We start from the raw sequence: 20,298 nt of genomic DNA on the forward strand, positions 1-20,298 counted from the left end.
AAGAAACAAATTTAGGAACTGAGCCACACGCCAAGCAGAGGTTTTCCAGACCATGTTCCATGAATCAGGAAGTCCATGCTCTGATTACCAGCCACCCTGAGGGGCAGCTGCTGCTGGAGTGCCCAGACATCACAAAGTGCAGAGGTTGGGGCAGTAAACCCTGGGCTCCCACCACTGCAGACTGCTAAATGCAAGTCTGCAAACACAAATGGAACATGCTGTGTTCAGAGTTAAAGTGTAACAAGTTGATGTTCCCAGCTTTTAATTCCATGGATAACTATGCATCTACCCCCAAGCAATGGCTCCACATTATTAAACATGAGCAGCTTTCCTATGTAAGTACTATATAAGATGCCAGTATTTCAAAATTAGAAAACAGTAGATCTTTTTGCTAACCAGAAGAAATAAGGGATGTGTTAATAAGATAAAGTAAAATAGCAAACTGTTAATTATCCAATATTTATGGTGTTCTAGTGAGTCATGACAGAGACACTAGACAACAAATTCTGGTGAGTTTAGAACATAACCTTCCCTTTTGGAGCTTAAGAGCAGAACTACTCAGCATTCCTCAACTTGTAGTTATATAGGGAATTCAAAAAAGCCAAACCTCTTTGCAGAACACCCTTTAAGGCTACTAAATTGACAAAAAGCTTTCTTGAAACCCTGTAGTTTCTTCAAACAGATTTATCTTATCTTACAGCAACCTGTTCAGAGTACTAGTGACACCAGTGAATTCCAATAGCTCAAAACCTGTTTGCCTCTTCAGGGAACAGAAGTTGCCATTTTGTCAAAAGCTGACTTTTCCTCCCAAGCCTCTTTGGAAAGCCAGCTTTGGAAAAGCCACTGGCAGCACACAGAGCTCAGCAGAGCCCAGTGAGTTCTGACAAAGGGGTGCTCTACAAACCTGGCAGCCGTGGAAGCTCTCCAGGCCCCATGGCAGCTGTGGCAGCTGCCTTGGTGCTCCCAGGAGCACAGCTGCTTTTGCACAGAGCTCAGTGAATGCCAGGATTGGGTCATCTCCAATGGGGCACAAGCTGGGAAGTGGCACCACTCAGGTACCTTAGAGACAGGCTGGGGACTCCCTCCTGCTGATCAAATCTTCATTCTGAGAAGCTTTAAAGGAATGAACTTAGGTGAGGGGCCACACCCAGCACTGCCTGAAACACGGCCATCAGCAGCTCACTGCACTGCTCAGTGGGGCTGGTTTGAGTTTTTGGGAGGGGACTTTTCTTGCCTTTTGTTTTTTGTTTGGTTTTTTTGAGGGGAGGAGGTTGTTGGGCTTTGTTATTATTTCAATACAGTTAGATGAGTTTGGGTCTGTTTGCAAGGCAGCAGGCTCAAAGAGCCCAGCTGCAGGGCAGCACAGAGAAGGTCACTGGGTAACTGCTCACACCTTCACCTGGTGCCAGCAGTGCTCTGCAGCTGCTCAGGGCCAATTCCTGCTCAGCAAGCAGGAGCCCCACGGGACAAAACCACACAAGCTGGCATTTCAATCACTGCCAGGCACACACAGTGTGCTGCACTGAGCAGTTCAAGGTCTCAGCACTTCACCTAATCAGATCATTTATCATGAGTTTCAGGATTCTTGGAACATCCTTACAAAAAAAAAAAAGCCAAGTCAACTAAAAAAAAAAACAAACCCACCAAAAATCACACCAAGAACAAAAAAAGGGGTCTCTGCATGCAAAACCATGACTACTCTAACAAGAGCCTACAGCTCCAAGTTAATCCCAGCTAACATTCACCTTGATGATATTGTTCAGACCAGTCAGTTTGTTCTTGCAAGTGTCAGACACTGAACAGCAGCACACAAATCCAGCTTGTTTGACATCAAGTCCTGAGGAGACTGAAGCAATCCTGCTGGATTGCCAAGCCCAGAGAAGGAAGAGAACACTTGCACCAGGTGAGGCAGGATCACTGCTCACCTTCAGCTGAGATACAGAAGTTTCTGCAGTCTCTCACAGGGTCTGGGATTATTTATTGACTATGGAACTAAGAAGATAATTTTTGCTCTCTCAGTTGCATGGAAGGTATTTCATAGCATGTCTGCTCTTCTGCCTAGCAATTTCCTAAATGACTTTGAAGTACAAGGAGATTCTGGTATGAACATCTACTTCAGACAAAGATGTGAAAGAAAGTAGTGGTAGGTTAATGAAAACAAGGAATAGATCTCTGAGTCATTCTTATTTGAAGTTCTGTTTTGCTTTGTTCCTATCCAAGTGATTGATATAGCATGAACCAGCTACTGAGGAGCACAAGAAAATAGCTATTCACTATGGATTACCACTATCTTAAAGGGATTTATTTAGACAAACATAACCACATGTGATGAAAATAAGTGAAAAGTTTGTCTTGCCTAGTTCCAGTAATGCCCAAATTGGTTTTGGAAGTCCTGAAAATCAGTTTTGAAAGTGTGTTTTAAATAAACCAAGTATTTCTGCTATGAAAGAAAAATAATGTATACATTTTTATGTTAAGTTTATAACAAGGCTTTTAAAAGAAAACAGTTACAGGTATTCAACTGCATCAGACTTCAAAAGAAAAGAGATTACACATACAATACAAAAATACAAAAAAATATTTTTAGAACTTACAAACTCAAAAGTCTAAGTGGTCAGAGCTTTCCTAAAATAATAATAATAATAATAATAATAAAAAAATACATTTCAAGATGCACTTTCCTTTCTGCACTTGCAAGTTCAACTTTAGCAAGAAGACAGTTTCAGAGGCAGGATGAAAGCAACTAATGTATTGAATGCTACAACCATTTCCCAGCTGAAATTAATTTAGTGTTGACACTATCAGGTATTGGAGTTTAAAAAGAACCTTATGCTTATGTGGGGTATGGGAGGTGCTGCTGGTGGGGCAGGTGGTGGTATTGCTGTTGATGATGTTCTATTTAACCAGTTCTGTTAATAAAATGTTTTTACAAATACACAATCTAAATTAGACTGAAATTTAGATGGCCATTACTAGCACTGAAATCCCCCAGCACTGTCCTGCAGTATGGAAGCTAAGAAATAAACTGACCAGATTCATGTCACTGCTGAAAATCACTGCAAAAGGAAGACAGACAGGGAAAGGTCAAGTTTTATTTCTGAAGCTGATACTTGTTAGAACATCAGGACTGCAGATGCAGCACTCTTTGACCTGATAGTGTCCACTGAGGTCATAGGCATCAAGGCATTTTGTCTTAAATGGCAAGACAGGGAAAGTGCATCTTAGATTTTTCATACTTAAGCAGTGAGTTACTGATTTTTGGTGTGGCTTTTATTCCTTCTAGGCATAGTAAAGAAAAATATTTCAATCAAAGGTGAAGCTTAATGTACATTAGCTCATATTTTTGGTGGTGGCTTTTGTGTACCACTAGGAAATGCTAACAAGCACTACTCAAGGCTAATGATTTAAAAGGAGCACACTGAAAATACTGATTTACCTTTGTAATGAATATTCTTTACAGACTGTATCTAATATACAGACAAGGCCCATTTCCTTAGGACAGAACAGGCCACTGAAGGTTACACACCCTACATGAAGTTTTAAACAAAATCAGAGCTAAGTTACCAGAGCCACTCAGAGCAACATAATTCCTATTTGCAGAGACTTAACAAAAGGTGACTGCAGGGAGAAAAAAAATCCAAGTTCTTACTATTTCCTGTGTAAGATTATATTCAAAGTAATAGTCCAGTAACACTTCCTAGTACAAGACAATGCTCACTCTCTTTAGCAGAATTCATAGGAGTCAGCTGTTTCTCCTGTTATGAAGAGGGAGCCAGAAGTGAGAATGCAAGAGCATTCAATTTTAACCTGATTAAAGAGACAGTAACCTTTTTCATCCACCTTATTTAATCACTGACAAAAAAAATTATCTTAAAAAGGTACCACTCCAATTTCTTTATTATCTGTAACCTTTTGAAACTAATCACATGAACTACAAAATTAGCAAATGCCTTGAAATCTGTATACAAAACATAAATTACCTCTAATTTCAAACTCATTTATTAGTGTACCACTCAAAGTCTTAAAAAAGTGGCTCCAAAGATAGTCTCATACCATTCTTAAAAAAGGAAACTGTTCCTTTAATGTTACACCCTCCCCTCCCCCCAAAACACCCAACTTGTAATCCACATCATTTAGTTATTTTCTTGGTCATGGACATTTCCAAGATGAGATTTTATATTTCGTTCCCATAGCTTCTGGTTGTCAGAAAATCCATGCTTTCCTTTATTGAACGAATTTGGTCCTGCTGAGGTTGGTGTATCCCTGTGAAAAGTGAAACAAGAGCAGTTGAGAAAGCCAGCTCAACTACAGCAGACTGTGCCACCTCACACTGAAAATGCCAACTTCAAGCCCAGTCTGCCCTCTACCACACAAATTTCCTTCTGTGACATCAGGAGCCCTCACTTTTAGCAACTGTGAGCTGGCCACAGAAGTGATCTGTACCCAGTATGTCAAAATACAGCAATGAGATGGGGCAAGAGAGGACGTGGCAGAGGCAGTAACTGCTGCCAGCTTCGAAGATTAAGAAACTGAGGATCTAAATTTGTTACTGGAGAAAAAAGAAAAACCACCAAACTAGAGGACTTTCAGAGTGACTGACTTTAAAAGCAGTGTATCATGATTAACACCTCTGAAATACAAATTCTCAAAATTCATCCCTAATTTAAGTGAAGCTTCCTCTGAAAAGATCCCTACTCATTTTAGGACTGGTCCCTTACCATCTCAAATCTGTGACAAGCAGAAGAATGACATTATTTATTATAAAGTAAAGAAGCAATTCTTTGTCTTTCTGAGAGACGATTCTTATCTTCAACTTGCACATGAGTTTAAAAATGTGATCAGACTACCTACTTCAAGGGAATTTATAAAAGGGAGAATCAGAAAAATACAAGGTAGAGACAAATGGGAATTCCTACCTATTACAAAAAAAAAGGAAAAAAAAAGAGCTTCTATTTAATGCAGACTCAATTTTTTTCCTCAAAAGATGTAAATAAGATTCAAAGTTCAAATGCAAATGTAGTACTTTTAGCCTGTGGATGACAGGCTAAAATTGAAATGTTCCTTTAACCTCCTCTGCCTCCCTGTACTCTCAAAGCACCCTCAGGATGTGCCCTGAGCTGGGCAGGTGCTCCCCACTGGCCCTGGCCCACAGCAGAGCTCAAAGCTGCCCTACCTTCCGATGTTCTTCATGCGCATCTTGGCTTCGGGGGGCATCTCCTCGGGCTCGCTCTGCGGGGACAAAGGAGGTCAGAGCCTGACAAGGGACAAGAGGCTGCACTCTGCCCTGTAGCACAGCCAAGGCATCTGCACACTCTGCAGGTCCTGCACAGCTACAGCACAAAACACAAACTCCTTTGTTCAGCTTCATGAGAGAAGGAGCAGTAATATGACAACAAAATATTCAGCAAACCAGAAGCACAACTTTCCTTGGCCTCCCCCTAATCAAGCCTAGAGAAAGCAAGTACTAATTCAAATTATGCTGTGCATCTTATTTTCAGGGAGAAGTTATCAACATTTTAATGATTTCTTGAACCAACACAGAGCTATTGTGCATTCTTAATCAGAGCCAAAAGAGATGCTTCTAGGTTGAAAATTCCTGACATTTATGTTAGAACCATAAATAACCCACTCTCCCTGCCTACCACACCAATGGTATTTTGTGCTCATCACTGGCTTATTACTCACATCTTCATCTTCGTTGAAAGCTGCTGCTACAGAAAGGGTTTTTGGAGCCAGGGTTGGAACAGGCTCTTTAGGCTTCTGGAAAAGACAAAATGCACAAGTAACATTAGTCTACTAATCAAAAAAGCTACCCTTGGCTTTTTAAGCATTTTGGCAAAATTAAATCAAAGATCTTCACTGAAATGGGCAACCAGGGGAAAAGTTTTTGTCTGAATCAAGCACATGAAGGATTCTCTAATGACAAAGGAAAATGACTGCTCATTTATGTGTGATCATTCTGAGCAGCAAGCTGAGCCCTCTCATATTACAACTCCCCACATGCAGGTCTTCACTTTCTAGCACACTGCAGGGGTACTCAGCCACTGGGGCATGACATGAACAATTAAAACAGAACCTGAACACCTTGTGGTATTCAAAATTTTACTGTGTCACTACTTCCATTATTCTTTTGGGATATTCTTATCCATCAATATCAGAAACAAAAGAATAAGTTTATTTTCTTCTATTTTAACAATGTCACAGCTTTCTGGCTTAAAACAATTCAATGCTTTTAAACTACTATCAGTATCTAGCACACAGTCTGATTAATAAGTTCCTTTAAAGAGTACTTATTTTAATTTTTTATTCCTCTATTTAAAGTGGAGGAAGCTGTCAAACTCACAACTGTTACATGTGCTACAACAGTGGTACCAAGAGTTACTTCAACACCACTGTGAAAAAAACAAGTAGCTAGTAACAGATTGCTACTATAGTACTAAATCAATCACACACAATGCTTTCTCCATTTTACTGGTAACTCTTTAATACACACTCCTAGAAGCTGCTACTGCAGCAGAGCCCTTATGCAACTGCCTACAGCTGTTCCTCACTGATACTGCACAATTCCACACCATTTTTAAAGCTTCTGTTCCCAAGGAATGGGGAATGTCCTAGGGGAGCAAAAATGGCTGAGGAGAAACAGGTAAATTTCAGCACTGTCACCCACTAAGTTGAGTGAAGCAGAAATCCTGAGCCAAATTTATTGCCACTTTGGACATGAGAAACTGAAGTATGCCAGAGGCCCAGAGAAGAAAACTTTGTCCATTTTCCCAAAGTCTGAGCTGACCTGACTGCATTTATACCCTAGAATGCTGCCAGCCCACATCTCCTTTCCATGTTAAAACAACACAGCACCCTTTTAATCCTCTGTAGGTTTCTAAAATGCTGGCATTGCAGTGCAAGCCTTTCATGATCACAGTTTGAATTTGGTGCAGACAACTACTTACAAGGTATCCATCACAGTGACACGTGGGAAATGGAAATGAACTGTATTAAACAGAGGCAGCCCCTGCCTGGTCCTTGGCCAAGCCAGGGGAGGACTACTCTGGAGGTACAGAGTCATCAGATTCCCATCTGAACAAGCACAAGGATACCTTGTGCTGGACAATCAAGGGGATCAGAATTCTCAGAAACCTATGTAACAAAGCCCCATCACCTGCATTAAACACAAATAAATCACACTGACCTTGCAAAGAACAGGCAAAGTCATGGAAATATGCTACAATTCCCCATGCTAAATTAAGATCTTTGGAGTGGAAGACAACCTATTAAGCCATCTAGATGCTTTCTCCCAGCTTTAAGCATCCTATGCAATGAAGCTCCCAGCACTCATTTCAAAGTAGCCTGAACAGCTTAACAAGTCTCCTCATTTCCCTCAGGAAATTACTGATTTATCAAATCTTATTATAAAATGCATCTTCAAATATCTACAGTTCATTTCAATCAAGGCTTATGATTCCTGACCTGTTATTAATCACCTTGAAGTAGTTACACATGCACGACTAGCTGGCCAAGTTAAGCTTTACCCAAGTTACCCCTACGGGAATTCCAGGTTTCCTCTGCAAGGAAGCCTCCTCAAAGCACTTCCCTTTTCCCTCAGTTTCCCTAAAATGAAAACCCCTCAGTAAACTTACATTTGCTCCCAGTTTGATGGATATTGCAGATGCCTTCTTTGTTGTCTGACTGCCTATGGCAAATCCAAACTTGGACATTTTGGCAGGAGCAGGCTTTGTGGTGAAGTCTTCAGCTTCTTCATGAGCTGCCCGTTTCTCTGCGCTGCGACTCGAACTTTCTCCTCCATTACTGGAAGAAACAGTCTTAGTTTTCACAGGTTTTTCTGCCTCTTCTTCAGGTCCTGGTGAAGTCGAAACAACTTACCAAGATGAGCTACTTTTACTGAGCAGATTGATGGGAGCAGCAACCTCAAAAAGCATTATACTTTGGGTGCAATAGGTAAGGTGTTTTTAGTGACAGCAGTTTCCACCAATGTATATTTAGTGGACAGCAAAACACAAAGAGGAGAAGAATCTGCAAGCACTCCACTACTTGTAAAGAACTTCTTGTATGAGCCAGGAAAACAATCTTGAAGCACCATTTCTTTATTTAGCATGGAAGTCAAAGTTCATGTAGTAAATTAAATGTAGATGACTAACTCTTAAAAAGTTTTTTAAGTTGCCACAGATAAGCTTTCATAATTGGAATCCCAATTCCAAATCTAGAGCAGATAATCTACGTTAAAATTAATTCTACTAAATTTCTACAAAATCATGTCCATGCCAGTCTCTAGGCTTGTCTGGCACAACCCTAAAACCATGGGAGTGCCTACAGTGAGGCCGGCTGGCTCAATCATCTTTCAAGTCACTGCTTGTCCGCATCTCATCTGTGATAAATCTGCCTAGCTCTGCTGAGCAAGGAATCAGCACTAAAAAAGCAAATATATAGATTTCCTCTCTTCTGCTTCTGTATAGCCATGGAAAACACAGCAGCTGAACAGTGATCCCCAGAGAAAAAACATTCAAGCAACACTTCCATTCCTATAAAATCAGCTTCTTCAGCTACACCAAGGGACAAAGGTGTCCTTGGAAAACTCACACTGAACAGAGCAAATGCTTCAGCAAAAAGCCACTGCCCTGCTGCTGCCATAAGCAAAGCACTGCAGCAGCAGGAGGGGGAAAAACAAACCCACACTAAGGAATGGCCAGGGACGTGCTCACAGCAGCAGTTTAAAGCTACTGGAGCTAGCACAGGCTCCTCATCACACCAAATGCAGAACAGCACCTTCCGTGCACCGCAAATTCCGACCATCGGGGGAAAAGCTCTTTGCACTGCTAACGCAAAAAGCTGCTAGGTAAGGTGAGGCAATGGGAGAGAAGAAAGTCTGAACTGGGGGCCAACAAGATTGTAGCTCTGAGAAAAAAAAAAAAAAAAGAAGCAAACAACATCAGGAAAGAGAAAAACTAGGGACTCAATCTATATATATATATTTGTCTGCTATTTTCCAAATCAGAAGCAGCAGAATATACCAGAATTCTACCCCACTCTTGCAGGTATCAATAAGTGATTGAAACCAAAATGGATTTATCATTCATGGCAGATCACAAAAAAAAAAAAAAGTAACTTTAATCAGTTTGACTGTATTAAAAAATACTACTAGAAATTTGATCCAGAAAATATAGATATAAAAATGAAAAACAAAGGAGGAAAGAGAAACAACCAAAATTTACACAAGTGACCTTGGGTACTGGTGGCTGTCTTAGCAGAGTTTACCAAACAGCAGTCTGCAGAGACTATGAGAGCATCCTTATAGTTAGTACATAAAATGACATTAAACAGTGTCCAAGTGCAGCCTCAGTACACCAGAGACTGGTTCAAGGCTAGGTGGAAGATTCACTGGCCCTAAAAATGCTGGAATTGCAGAGCTAAGTCTTCTTTTCCATAATACACAAAATCCATAGCAGCCAAAATTCAGGGCACAGGGAAGCAGGGCCTAGACTAGTGCTAGCTTGAAGGTTATTGCACTACTGCTACAGCTTACTTCTTTCAAGTGAAAATTCTCAAATACTGCTAGGCACAAGATGAAGCTAATACAATGTACCCACATCTGTTTTCTCACCAGACCTAAAGAGCACCTCTCTCAGAATCAGCTCCTGGCAGCACTGCATTCTGAGCGCTATTTCTGCTGGGCTTGCCAGAGGATGAACACCAGACTGCTGAGAGAAACACTCTGGCTGTTTGTCAAGAGTGTCAGGGGCACAGGACAACTGGGGAAGGTGGGGAGGGAGCTGCTGTGCTGCTTGATTTCTGCAGGAAACAGAAACTCAGGCATATTAACCATTAAACAGGTCTCCACCACCTCCCCTGCCAGCCCATAGATATATTCCAAGATCTCAAGGCTGCTTTATCATTTCCTGCAGGTCATATTTCACCTCCAGAAAGCACCAGCACTATTTCCAAACTAGACTGGCTAGTGCCCTGCCCATGGATTGCAGACATGGAAGGTTGTCCTCCTTCACAGCCAGTTTTACTCATGTGAATCAACGAGCCACACGAGGGGACACTTCCACAGCCCAGGTGGCTGAGGTGACAGCAGTGAGAGTGCCAGCTGCACAGCATTTCAGGGTCTGCTGTCCCTGGGAACAAACCAGTCACAGCTAAATTAATTTTCAGATAAGCCCCAAAAGCTAAGAACTGCAAATTGCTTTCAAAAATCCTCAGGGAACAGCTATTCGTCCTTAGGGCCAAGGTACCTCAAGTCATTCAGATCATGTTTCAGCACACAGGGCAGTAGGAATTACTGATGGGCTGATGCTGTCCAGTTACTGTATTACTAACACAAAAAAACACCCAATACCACCTCCAAAAAATAAAAACCAAAATGCCACCAAAGCCCAACAGAGAAGCAAGAGTCAAGGAACTACCTAAAATCAATACTCTTCAAATGTCAGCGATTATGAGAAATAACATTCAATGCTGAGGCTATCCTGATTGGTTTACAAGCCTGATTTAATTTTTCAACAGATCTAAGAAGTGCACTCTTTCTATAGATATATGAAAATAAACAAAAAAACCCCACTAAAACCCAACTAAAACAAACAAAAAAAAAGGAAATACACCAAGAAAGAAAAGCTTTATCTTTGCAACGATACTGAACTCACAACTTTAAGGGAAGAAAGAAGAAAAGAAACATTAAAATTTTCGAACCAAATACTGCAAAAATTACAGGAATGTCCAGTAATAATGTAAATACTATAGGACCAAACAGCAAACTTACAGATTGCTGCCAAGCAAAAAATCCCCAAATGCTTAAAATTGCAATTAAAGAATATTCACTGAGAGTGAACATTCATTTATAGAAATGGTACCATAACTGTTGAAAGTTAATCTTTAAGGCTCTACCTTCATCCTTGCAGACAGCAACAGTCACATTTCTCTCAGAACACGGAGCAAGTACTCCGTGCATTTTACGAGAGAGAAACAGCGCATTTGCCCGGCCAAGGGGCAGCGGGTGTGTTTTTACCAAAGCGCCGGTAGGGCCGAGCCCAGCAGGCGCCACTGGCCTCTCCCCCAGCGCAGCCCCCTCAGGCCCAGGCCACCCACTCTCCCCGCAGGGCCGGGTAACTCACGGCCGGCTGAGGCACACCCGGACCGCCCCACCCCCGCTGCACCGGCCCAGAGCCCGTTCCCACCCCACAGCTCCGCGGCGAGAGACGCTACGTGTTCACCTCCTGCGGGCTGCCGCCGCTTCGCCTTCTCCCCCTCGGCTCTGCCGTCCGCCATTTTCCCCCGCCTCCTCCGCCGCCTCACGCGCCGCGCACGCGCGCCGCTCGGGCCCGCCCCCGCGAGGCCCCTCTCGCGGCCAGGCCGGCCCCGCCCCTGCGGCGCGCGGGGATGGCGCGGCGGGAAGGGCGGGAGCGCGCCGGGGGCAGCGGGAGCGCGCCGAGCGGCGTCCGTCTGACTGACGGCCGTCCGGGGCCGCCGCGCACGTGGGCACGGCTTCCGTTCCCTCCCCCGGGGAAAGCGGGGGGATCAGAGCCACCCGCGGCCCGGCCGGCATCGCACCCTGAGCCTCGGCGTCCCGGGGGTGCGAAGGAAGCGCGTCCGCTGCCGCGCCCTCCTCGGTGCGCGTGGTTTAACGATGCCTGCCGTGATTCACAAACAGCATCGCCTCACTGCCTCCGCGGTGGGTATGAATAGCTAAAGCTGGTGGAGGTGGTGCGCCAAGAAATAGGATCCGGTGGTGACAAGCAATGGGACAAGAGGCAACGGGCAGAAACTGAGGCACAGAAGTTACACCTGAACATGAGGAAGAAATTCTTTCCTGTGCAGTGACTGAGCGCTGAGCAGGCTGGTCAGAGGGGCTGTGGAGTCTCTCTTACTGCAGATATTCAAGAGCCATCCAAATGCAACCCTGTGCCACCTGCTCTGGGATGACTCTGCTTGATTCGGGAGGTTGGACCAGCTGACCACTGTGGCCCTTTCCAACCTACCCAGTCTGTGATTCTGTGTGAAAAATGCATGTATTTTATGATTGGCCTTTTGCAAATATTAAAATGAATATTATATGTGTTCTGTTAGAAAGTAATGCTGTATTAATTCTCTTAATGTGAAAAACGCTAATCACTTGTTTTTAAAATTTTAATAGTAATAAAATGATTAAAAAGAATAGTAAGACAATTAGAGTAACAACATTTTGGACAAATTGAGTTAAGACAATATGAGACAATAAAACCAAAGAGTTTTGGACGTCCGGGTACCTTTTTCTGGGCATCACGAGCCCGGAAAAGGACACCCGTTAACAGAGGATTAACCCTTAAAACCTGTAGCCTGTTGTATATTCATACAGCTCATACATGATGCATAAATTCCATTCAAACCCAGGATTCTCTCTGGTCATTGTCAGCTTCTTCCTTCTAATCCTAACTGCGCCTTCGAAGCGGGAAGAAGTTCGTTTCTTCTGATAAGAGGGCAATAAATTCTTTTTCTCTTGAAAGATTTAGGTGTCCTGTGGCTGCCATCTCCTTTCTTTTAAACAAAGCATCTTACATAGCATAGTTTCTATTTTAACATCTTTATAATCTATAACTATATTTAACACAGTACTTAAGAAAATTAATACAGCATTGCTTTCTAACACAACACATATAATATTTATTTTAATATTTGTGAAAAGCCAATCATAAAATACATGCATTTTTCACGCTTAAGTAGTGTGTTACATATAGTTTTATGTTATAAAGATGTTAAAATAGAAACTATGCTATGTAAGATGCTTTGTTTAAAAGAAAGGAGATGGCAGCCACAGGACACCTAAATCTTTCAAGAGAAAAAGAATTTATTGCCCTCTTATCAGAAGAAACGAACTTCTTCCCGCTTCGAAGGCGCAGTTAGGATTAGAAGGAAGAAGCTGACAATGACCAGAGAGAATCCTGGGTTTGAATGGAATTTATGCATCATGTATGAGCTGTATGAATATACAACAGGCTACAGGTTTTAAGGGTTAATCCTCTGTTAACGGGTGTCCTTTTCCGGGCTCGTGATGCCCAGAAAAAGGTACCCGGACGTCCAAAACTCTTTGGTTTTATTGTCTCATATTGTCTTAACTCAATTTGTCCAAATTGTTATTACTCTAATTGTGTTACTATTCTTTTTAACCATTTTATTACTATTAAAATTTTAAAATTTTAAAAACAAGTGATTGGCGTTTTTCACATTCTGTGACATGAGTTCAAGTGAGCAGTGACACCACCTCCCATGTGCAAGCCAGTTTGCAGATCAGAAGAGACTGTGTGTGTGGAGGAAGAGCAAATGACAGAAGGGGCATGGCACCCACATCTCCAAAGTCTCTCTCTTGGATCTGGATGAGGCCCCTTCCAGCCCAAACCATTCCACAGTTCTATGTAGCTCCATTGTTGTCTCTTCCCCCCTTGAGGAAAGAGAGTCTGAGTGAGGCACACGCACTCACACAGCCAGTCCTTGCACTTCAGGCCTTCGCAGGCAGCTGAAGGCAGCTCTCAAGCATCACCTGGAACACCACCACCCTCGGGTGAAGCTTTGTGTACTTGCCAACCACACACAGCTGAAATGAACCAGGTCTTTCCCTGTGCCAGAGGTGATCCATGCCTGCAGGCCCCTGCCCCTCACAACAGGCAGTGAAGGGCAGTGTTGGGGTAGTGAATCTTCCAATCCCCACCTTACAACAGCACGTGGGAAGAGGTCACCAGGGAGTGGGTGACCAGCTCCTCATCTGCCATCACTGACTTCAAGCATCCACCACAAAGAAAGCCCTCCTCATCCCACAGACAGCAGAGCTGTATTTAGCTGCCCATGGCAGCTCTGCAGCCTGAACACAGACTTCCAGGGAGACACCAATGTATTTTGAGTTGTAAGAAATACTAAAAGGCTCTCTGCTTCTCTAAGTATTTACTAATAGGACAGTTTACCAACTCAGAAGTTCCAGCATTTTGGGAAATCTACATTACATGGCCTGAAAACACAGGCACTCTGGGATAAAAGTCTTACCCAAAAGTAGGCAAGATTATTTTTTTTTTCAGCACAGTCAAGAAATTTGCCTGATTCCTTCCAAACAGGGACTTTATTTGTGCCAGATAGAACATCCAGAAATAAACTGTGCAGTTCCCCAAACTCACACAAGGTTTTAACCATTTAAGTCAGTTATCAAAGTCAATTCATTTGCACACAAGAGGATTCAGGAAGTAATGGAAGAGGTCTCTTCTACTTCCTCTTAGTGATCTTACAGAATAAAACTGTAGACAGCCTCCAAAGCAATCTGAAGACATTTGCATTCAGTAACAATCACCCTTGCCCCAGCACAGTTCAATGGAACAGACTGATAGTCTTCATGTAGAGTTATTTTTTTTACAACAGATTATCTCATTTCTCTTACACAATTTCAATAATGTGTGAATAAATTTAAACAGCTGGACTACCAAAGTAATTAAAAAAACCGAACTCTTAATAGTGGTAATTTCAAATATAAGCAACAAAACATGTTCTGAGATTAAAAGCTGAACAGAGCACCAAGAAGTCGGCACAGTTTGTGTGTAAAAAATTCATTTTCCTCCCCACCACTCTACTTTTGCTTTAGTTTATACTTCTTGGGGTAGTTTTTGGCAAATTGCTTTTCTACTTTTTCCTGTCCCTTTCCAAGTTTGAGTGTGCTGATCAGGTCTAATGTTTTTTTCAATTCCTTTACAGGCTTGTTTACGAAGTCACAGTATTTCCTTTTGGGAACAAATTCCAGAGCCTTCTTCCAGTCAGCTGTATCTTTCAAGGTTAATAAAATATGCATCATTTGATCCAGTGTGAGATTTTTGGCACCAGTACTCCACAGCAAATACTTGTCCAGTGGAAGGGCTGCAGTTTCCAGCCCTAATCGCTTTGCCCGTGCTAAGGAGACTCCTCTTTTAATGCTCTTGTCAACCATTGACCCAACAATATAGATCTTATCGTGGTCAAATGCTTTCATTACTTTGGGAGAATCTGCTGTCAGATAGATGAGCTTCTCCTTGGGAAAGATTTCTGTGTAGCACTGGTCTGTCACTGTGATAAGCAGTTTGTCCCAGGCCTCTCTGTAATTCTTGACAAATTCCCTGTGGTAGAGACTATCATCTTTGAAGTTACAGAAGTGGATGTGGAATGGATCCACAGATCTGCGATTGCTGCTCTCACTCATTACTATCTGCCTCACTGTGTTTGAGACTTCTCGCACAGACATGTCGTTTTCATAAGACATGTCAAACACCAGAGGCTGGCCAAAGATCATGGACTGAGCAGCCCTCCAGTTGTATGCTTTGTCCATGGTGCGGGACCATAAACACACAAATGGACTCTTCTTGGTCTCCTCTGTTTTTGAATCTTCATCTTGTGCTTCCAGCCTCCTTTCCCTTTTCTCATCCATCTTTCTCTTGTCATTTTTCTTGTAAAGTTCTTTGAGATGCAAATATTTTAAATACTTCTTTTTGGCTGACTTAGAAGGACACTCCATAAAGGTTTTTAGCTGGTCTTCACTCATATTTTCTGGAACTGCTCTGCCAGCTAGCCTCCACATCTCCAAAGTCTCACGTGCAGCAGCCAAACTGGAAAGCTCCTTAGGCTCTGAAACCATCTCACTGACCTCTTCTTGCAACCCAGATTTCATTACCTTCTTCCACTCATCCAAGTCCAGTTTTTCTGAGGGTTCACATGACTTGTCCTGCTTCAGACAAAGGGATAAACTCAGAGTTCTACTGAGTGGAAGCAAATCCTTTTTCATCCCATGTTGTGTGGCAAATGGAAGGACAGAACTTCTTACAATTCTTCTCAGAAGCATATTAGCAGACTGCATACTTAGGCATGTGCTGTGTTGCAACACTTATCTGCAAACTCCAATAAGAGGGGGAAAAAACTTGTCAGAAATCACAGAACACATATGCAGATTTTCATTCTTATTAACACTGACAGACAATAGGTTACTTCTTGGAGGATGCAAGAAATTCCTCCTTCTATTATGAATTTTTTACTGACTCCTAAATAAAAACAGCTTAAACCAGCTATACTTACTGCAATTCAAAATGCAGTCAAACAACCTTCAAGAACTGTCCAAGACCTCTTCAAGTTATCTGTATCATATGATGAGCCTTCACAACCAAAGTCAGCGAAATGCTGCATGCAAACCAGAAGAATTTTTATGTAGTTTATCTATCCTGTGAAAACAGGAAGAAGAGAGGGAAGAATAACAATTTGTACAAGAAAAAAATGTCTTTTTTCTTTTTGCTAAATTGTCTGTGAAGTTGGCATAGGCAAATAAAGCTGAGGACATAAATTTCCCCAGTCTCATTAATTTTATCCACACTTGTATTTACATATGAAAGGTGTGCAGAAAGAAAAACACACCCAAGAACATTTAATAGTTTCCTTGGCCTATGCACACTGCTGAACTAAGCATCAGTGGAGTTTCAGTCCTTGAGGAAACGTGATTTGGACAAAACTATAATTAATTCCTAATTTTTAAATCAAAATTCATTATCTTCCTAATAAACTGAAAATAATGTGATATACAAAACAAGTTAGATCTAATATTGGGTTTGTAGACATGTACCTGCTCAGATAAGAGGCATAGAAGGAGCAGTGTATTATTTAGAAAAGTTATATAACCTGGCATGTGTTTTACTACACAGTAATTAATCAAATTGGTATCATGTTCTGCCATTATTAAGATAAAAGAAACAAGAACAACCAAGTAACCTAACAATGTGAAAATTTCTAAGTGCTACAATGGAAGCACAATTATTACTTTTGCCAGTAGTTGAATCCTTCAATGTAAAACTGAACGATTTAACTACTGGCAAAAGTAATACTCAAAGAAGCACGGAGAAATGAAGGGGTCAGTTCCTCAATTAACTTACATGACTGGAGCTCCATTTAAGTCAATACTGAGCACCAGATTTACACTATCAGAATACCCGATGACAGCTTTTGATAGAGCCAAGCAATGTGTCATTCAAGCTAACATCATTACTGCAGGAATCCATCTAAGGCTCTTTGAAGAACCTAGATTTGTAGCACTGAAAGTATTTTTCTTTTTTATCATGAATTCACTGCAACTCATCTCAATAACAAAAAGGCTCTCCACTGATATTTCAGAGACTGAACAACTTGCCTTACTTCCCCAGCCTAGCTGCCCACTCAGAATCACAGACTGTGTAAGGTTGGAAGGCGCCACAATAGATCTGGTTCAACTCCTCTGCTCAAGCAGGTTATCCCAGAGCACATGGCACAGGGCTGTGTCTACACGGGTCCGGAATATCTGCAGTAAGGGAGACCCCACAGCCCCTCTGGGCAGCCTGTTCAGTGCACAACCGCCTGCAGAGTAAAGAGTTGCTCCTCACGTTCAGGTAAAATACTGTGCCTCGGATTCTGCCCATTGCTTCCTGTCCCACGGCCTGGCACCACGGACAAGAGCCTGGATCCATACTCTGGCACTCCCTTTAGACACTCACCGATGAGGCTGGCTGCAGGGCAGCAGCCCTGCACATGTTTAACAACTTTTAAACCAGCCCACGAGCACCCGAGCCGCTGAACGCAGGCTCCCACCCCACAGCCCCGCGCTGTGCCCCCCAGCCGTGCCGGGGACGCCGGCGGGGCCCGCGGCCTCCGGGGCACCGCTCCCCGGAGCAGCACCTGCCGGATCTGCGCTCCCGCCCGCGGGGCTCAGTCGGGCAGGGCCGGGCAGTGCCGGGCGGACCCCGAGGAGCCCCGAGCTCACCCCCAGCCCCGGCCGCGGCCGCGCCGCCACCGCCGCTCACCTCGCGGAGCCGCTGCGCCTGCGCGGGGCGGGCCCGCGGTGCTCCCCTGCGCTGTCCCCGGCGCTCCGCGGCTGCACCGCCGCGTTCCGGGCTGTCTGCGCCCCACGGCGGGAGCTGGGGCGGGCGGTGATCCGAGCTCTCCCGTATTCCGTTCCCGGGAAGCCCCGGGCACCGAGGGGGCTGTCGGTGGGTGCTGGCGCCGCCCGGGTGCGGGTCAGGGTCTGTCCCTGCCGCCGCGCTGGGCTGGGGCGTGAGGCGGTCGGCTGGAGCCGAGGGGTTTGTCAGCCCGGCCTGCTCACCTGTGATCTCTCTTGCTCTCTTCTCTCCCCTCCCCCCCTTTATTTCCTTTTAAAAATGTAATAGAACAGAGAAGTTTTCCTTCTTTTCGGCCCGCAGATTGCTGTTATTTGATGGTGCGTTGTTTTGTTGTTTTTTCCCCTAACTGTAAGGCTGGAATTTTAGTGTGGACCGTGATCTGTCGCGATGAGTTTCCTGCTGCCCAAACTGACCTGTAAGAGGGAAGTGGATCAGGCAATTAAAAGCGTCGCTGAGAAGGTTTTGGTTCTCCGTTTTGGAAGAGATAATGATGCTGTTTGTCTGCAGCTCGATGATATTGTAAGACCTTTTTTTTTCTTTTTTTTTTTTTTTTAACGGACTGTACAAGTATATTTGGCGCATAGAAGAGAATGTTTTTGCTACGATAGGCACTCATGGAAAGTTTGGTGACCAATATAGAATGAAATTACACTATATTTATTAAAAGGTTTGAAAAGTAAGCATCTGTGTTACTACTGTAGTGGCTGAACAAAGTGCTTGAGGTAGACAGGATGTGATATTCTATACCTGCTTAAGCTGGTAACACAGAAACAAGCTTTATAGAGCTTGCTGCCCTCTTGTTCTCGTTTCTCAGTCTGTTTGTCATCTTCCTTTCTCACTCTTTGCAGCTTGCAAAAACAGCTCATGACCTAAGTAAAATGGCAGTCATTTACCTGGTGGATGTGAACAACGTCCCAGTGTACACCCAGTATTTTGACATCAGTTATATTCCATCTACTGTATTTTTCTTCAATGGACAGCACATGAAGGTTGATTATGGGTAAGTCATCCCACCATTGTCTATTATGTCTGTAAATTATCAGTCTTTTTCTCTGTTATCATGTCTGGGGAAGGTAACATTTGAAAACTATAATGTTGTTACCAGCATCTGCTTTGAGAATTCTGTAGGAAGCCAGAAGGATGTAAATAGGGAAGTAATTTGAAATATGCCCTGATGCAATAAGTAGGTGAAATACATCTGAATCTGCAAGAAATAGTAAGAAATTATTAAAATCTTAGACATAACACTGCACCTGTTTGACCTTTGGAGGTCACAGCATATTCCTGACTTGGTTATGCCCTTACAAAGTTAGTTCATTCTTTCAGAATGACCAGATCAGAACTCCTTATCTCATTTGGGCATATTTTCACATTTTTAGGTGGTTTTTCTCTGAATACTTTAATGTTACAATTCTACCTTTATCTTATGCTTATATTTAGGTCTCCAGATCACACCAAATTTGTGGGAAGCTTCAAAACAAAGCAAGACTTTATAGATCTGATTGAAGTGATCTACCGTGGAGCAATGCGGGGAAAGCTCATTGTGAGAAGTCCTATTGATCCCAATAACATTCCTAAATATGACCTTCTCTACCAAGGAATTTAATGGGTTAATCTGAGAAAATAATTACACAAATGGACAATGTTGTAGATCCCTTTCTCCTTTGAGCATTTTTGGCCTCCTCTGACACTGTGGGACAGTTTGAGCATTTATCCTGAAGGATCATATTGGTCTCCTTCTGAAGACAGATATTCTGTCACCTCATGCTTCTCTCATAAATAAAGCTACGTGTTCATGCACAGAATTCTTTGAGTTGTGTGCTGACCAGCCCTTAGAAAACAGGCAGGCTGTGTGCATCCTCAGCTGTGGCATCTCCAGTGCAGCCTTCTTCAGGGAACCAAGGCACGCTGGTAGTTTTGTGTTTAGTACCATTTTCATTCAGATGTAATAACAGCAAACGTGACATTAATAAAAAAAGCTGTGCTTGCTCTCAAGAACATTCAGTTGAATGTGCCTTTCTTATGAAGAATGTTACATTTTACCCATTGCTGCATAACAGGACAGAAGTTTCTTCTGAGAGATGATGACTGCAATCTGAAATGGATATAAACACAAAGGCAAGTTGATGCTCTCTTCTCTCTGATACCCATTATTATTGTTCAACAGCTTTTTGACTGAGATTGGAATGTTCTACACTTGTAGGAGAAGGTTTTGTCATCTTTCAAAGGATCCTTTTTTGTGGCCATTGAACACTTTTGATTCCCATGGATTTGAACTGGAGATGAAGAATAATTCTTTTGTTTATATTCACTTTAAAGATTATTTGAACTTCAGCTTGTACACATTGCAAGCCTTGAGTATGTAAATTTAAAAACTGTATTTCCCACCTCTGTCTAA

The 20,298-nt window shown here is 42.8% G+C and overlaps 3 protein-coding genes across 7 annotated transcripts; 1 reads left to right on the top strand and 2 right to left on the bottom strand.

The window, feature by feature from the left end:
- Positions 1–2,454: 2,454 nt before the first annotated feature.
- PCNP (PEST proteolytic signal containing nuclear protein) lies at positions 2,455–11,569 on the bottom strand. Of its 2 annotated transcripts, none has more exons than XM_074536076.1 (5): positions 11,223–11,569; positions 7,635–7,803; positions 5,686–5,760; positions 5,174–5,229; positions 2,455–4,263 (listed from the first exon to the last, which is right to left on the bottom strand). In XM_074536076.1, the coding sequence occupies exons 1-5, from the start codon at positions 11,552–11,554 to the stop codon at positions 4,134–4,136; spliced, it is 762 nt and encodes a 253-aa protein (XP_074392177.1). In that variant the 5' UTR covers positions 11,555–11,569; the 3' UTR covers positions 2,455–4,133. The 2 variants fall into 2 exon arrangements, with proteins under 2 accessions (XP_074392177.1, XP_074392178.1); XM_074536077.1 differs by having other exon boundaries at positions 7,635–7,855; positions 11,223–11,378.
- Positions 11,570–14,021: 2,452 nt separating this feature from the next.
- On the bottom strand, positions 14,022–17,940 carry TRMT10C (tRNA methyltransferase 10C, mitochondrial RNase P subunit). 4 transcript variants are annotated; one of them, XM_014269428.3, is made up of 3 exons: positions 17,805–17,940; positions 16,060–16,202; positions 14,022–15,882 (listed from the first exon to the last, which is right to left on the bottom strand). In XM_014269428.3, exon 3 carries the CDS (start codon positions 15,842–15,844, stop codon positions 14,591–14,593), a length of 1,254 nt encoding a protein of 417 aa, XP_014124903.2. In that variant the 5' UTR covers positions 15,845–15,882; positions 16,060–16,202; positions 17,805–17,940; the 3' UTR covers positions 14,022–14,590. The 4 variants fall into 4 exon arrangements, with proteins under 4 accessions (XP_014124903.2, XP_074392184.1, XP_074392182.1 ...); XM_074536083.1 differs by lacking the exon at positions 17,805–17,940 and adding an exon at positions 17,765–17,783; XM_074536081.1 differs by lacking the exon at positions 17,805–17,940 and adding an exon at positions 17,159–17,758.
- TXNL4B (thioredoxin like 4B) lies at positions 17,853–19,705 on the top strand. The gene is made up of 4 exons (XM_005490395.4): positions 17,853–17,990; positions 18,254–18,419; positions 18,749–18,900; positions 19,341–19,705. Exons 2-4 carry the CDS (start codon positions 18,288–18,290, stop codon positions 19,504–19,506), a joined length of 450 nt encoding a protein of 149 aa, XP_005490452.1. The 5' UTR covers positions 17,853–17,990; positions 18,254–18,287; the 3' UTR covers positions 19,507–19,705.
- Positions 19,706–20,298: the final 593 nt, after the last annotated feature.

The sequence above is a fragment of the Zonotrichia albicollis genome, chromosome 2, assembly GCF_047830755.1.
Source record: "Zonotrichia albicollis isolate bZonAlb1 chromosome 2, bZonAlb1.hap1, whole genome shotgun sequence".
Lineage (NCBI taxonomy): Eukaryota > Metazoa > Chordata > Aves > Passeriformes > Passerellidae > Zonotrichia > Zonotrichia albicollis.

Bases quoted from the DNA above. Each gene is read 5' to 3' on its own strand.
- TRMT10C (XM_014269428.3), bottom strand. From the start codon at position 15,844: ATGCAGTCTGCTAATATGCTTCTGAGAAGAATTGTAAGAAGTTCTGTC.
- TXNL4B (XM_005490395.4), top strand. From the start codon at position 18,288: ATGAGTTTCCTGCTGCCCAAACTGACCTGTAAGAGGGAAGTGGATCAG. The intron at 18,420-18,748 runs GTAAGACCTTTT...CACTCTTTGCAG, and splicing joins GTCTGCAGCTCGATGATATT to CTTGCAAAAACAGCTCATGA. The intron at 18,901-19,340 runs GTAAGTCATCCC...GCTTATATTTAG, and splicing joins CACATGAAGGTTGATTATGG to GTCTCCAGATCACACCAAAT.
- PCNP (XM_074536076.1), bottom strand. From the start codon at position 11,554: ATGCCGGCCGGGCCGCGGGTGGCTCTGATCCCCCCGCTTTCCCCGGGG. The intron at 7,804-11,222 runs GTGAACACGTAG...TGTTTCTTCCAG, and splicing joins GCGGCGGCAGCCCGCAGGAG to TAATGGAGGAGAAAGTTCGA. The intron at 4,264-5,173 runs GTAGGGCAGCTT...CACTTTTCACAG, and splicing joins CGCATGAAGAACATCGGAAG to GGATACACCAACCTCAGCAG.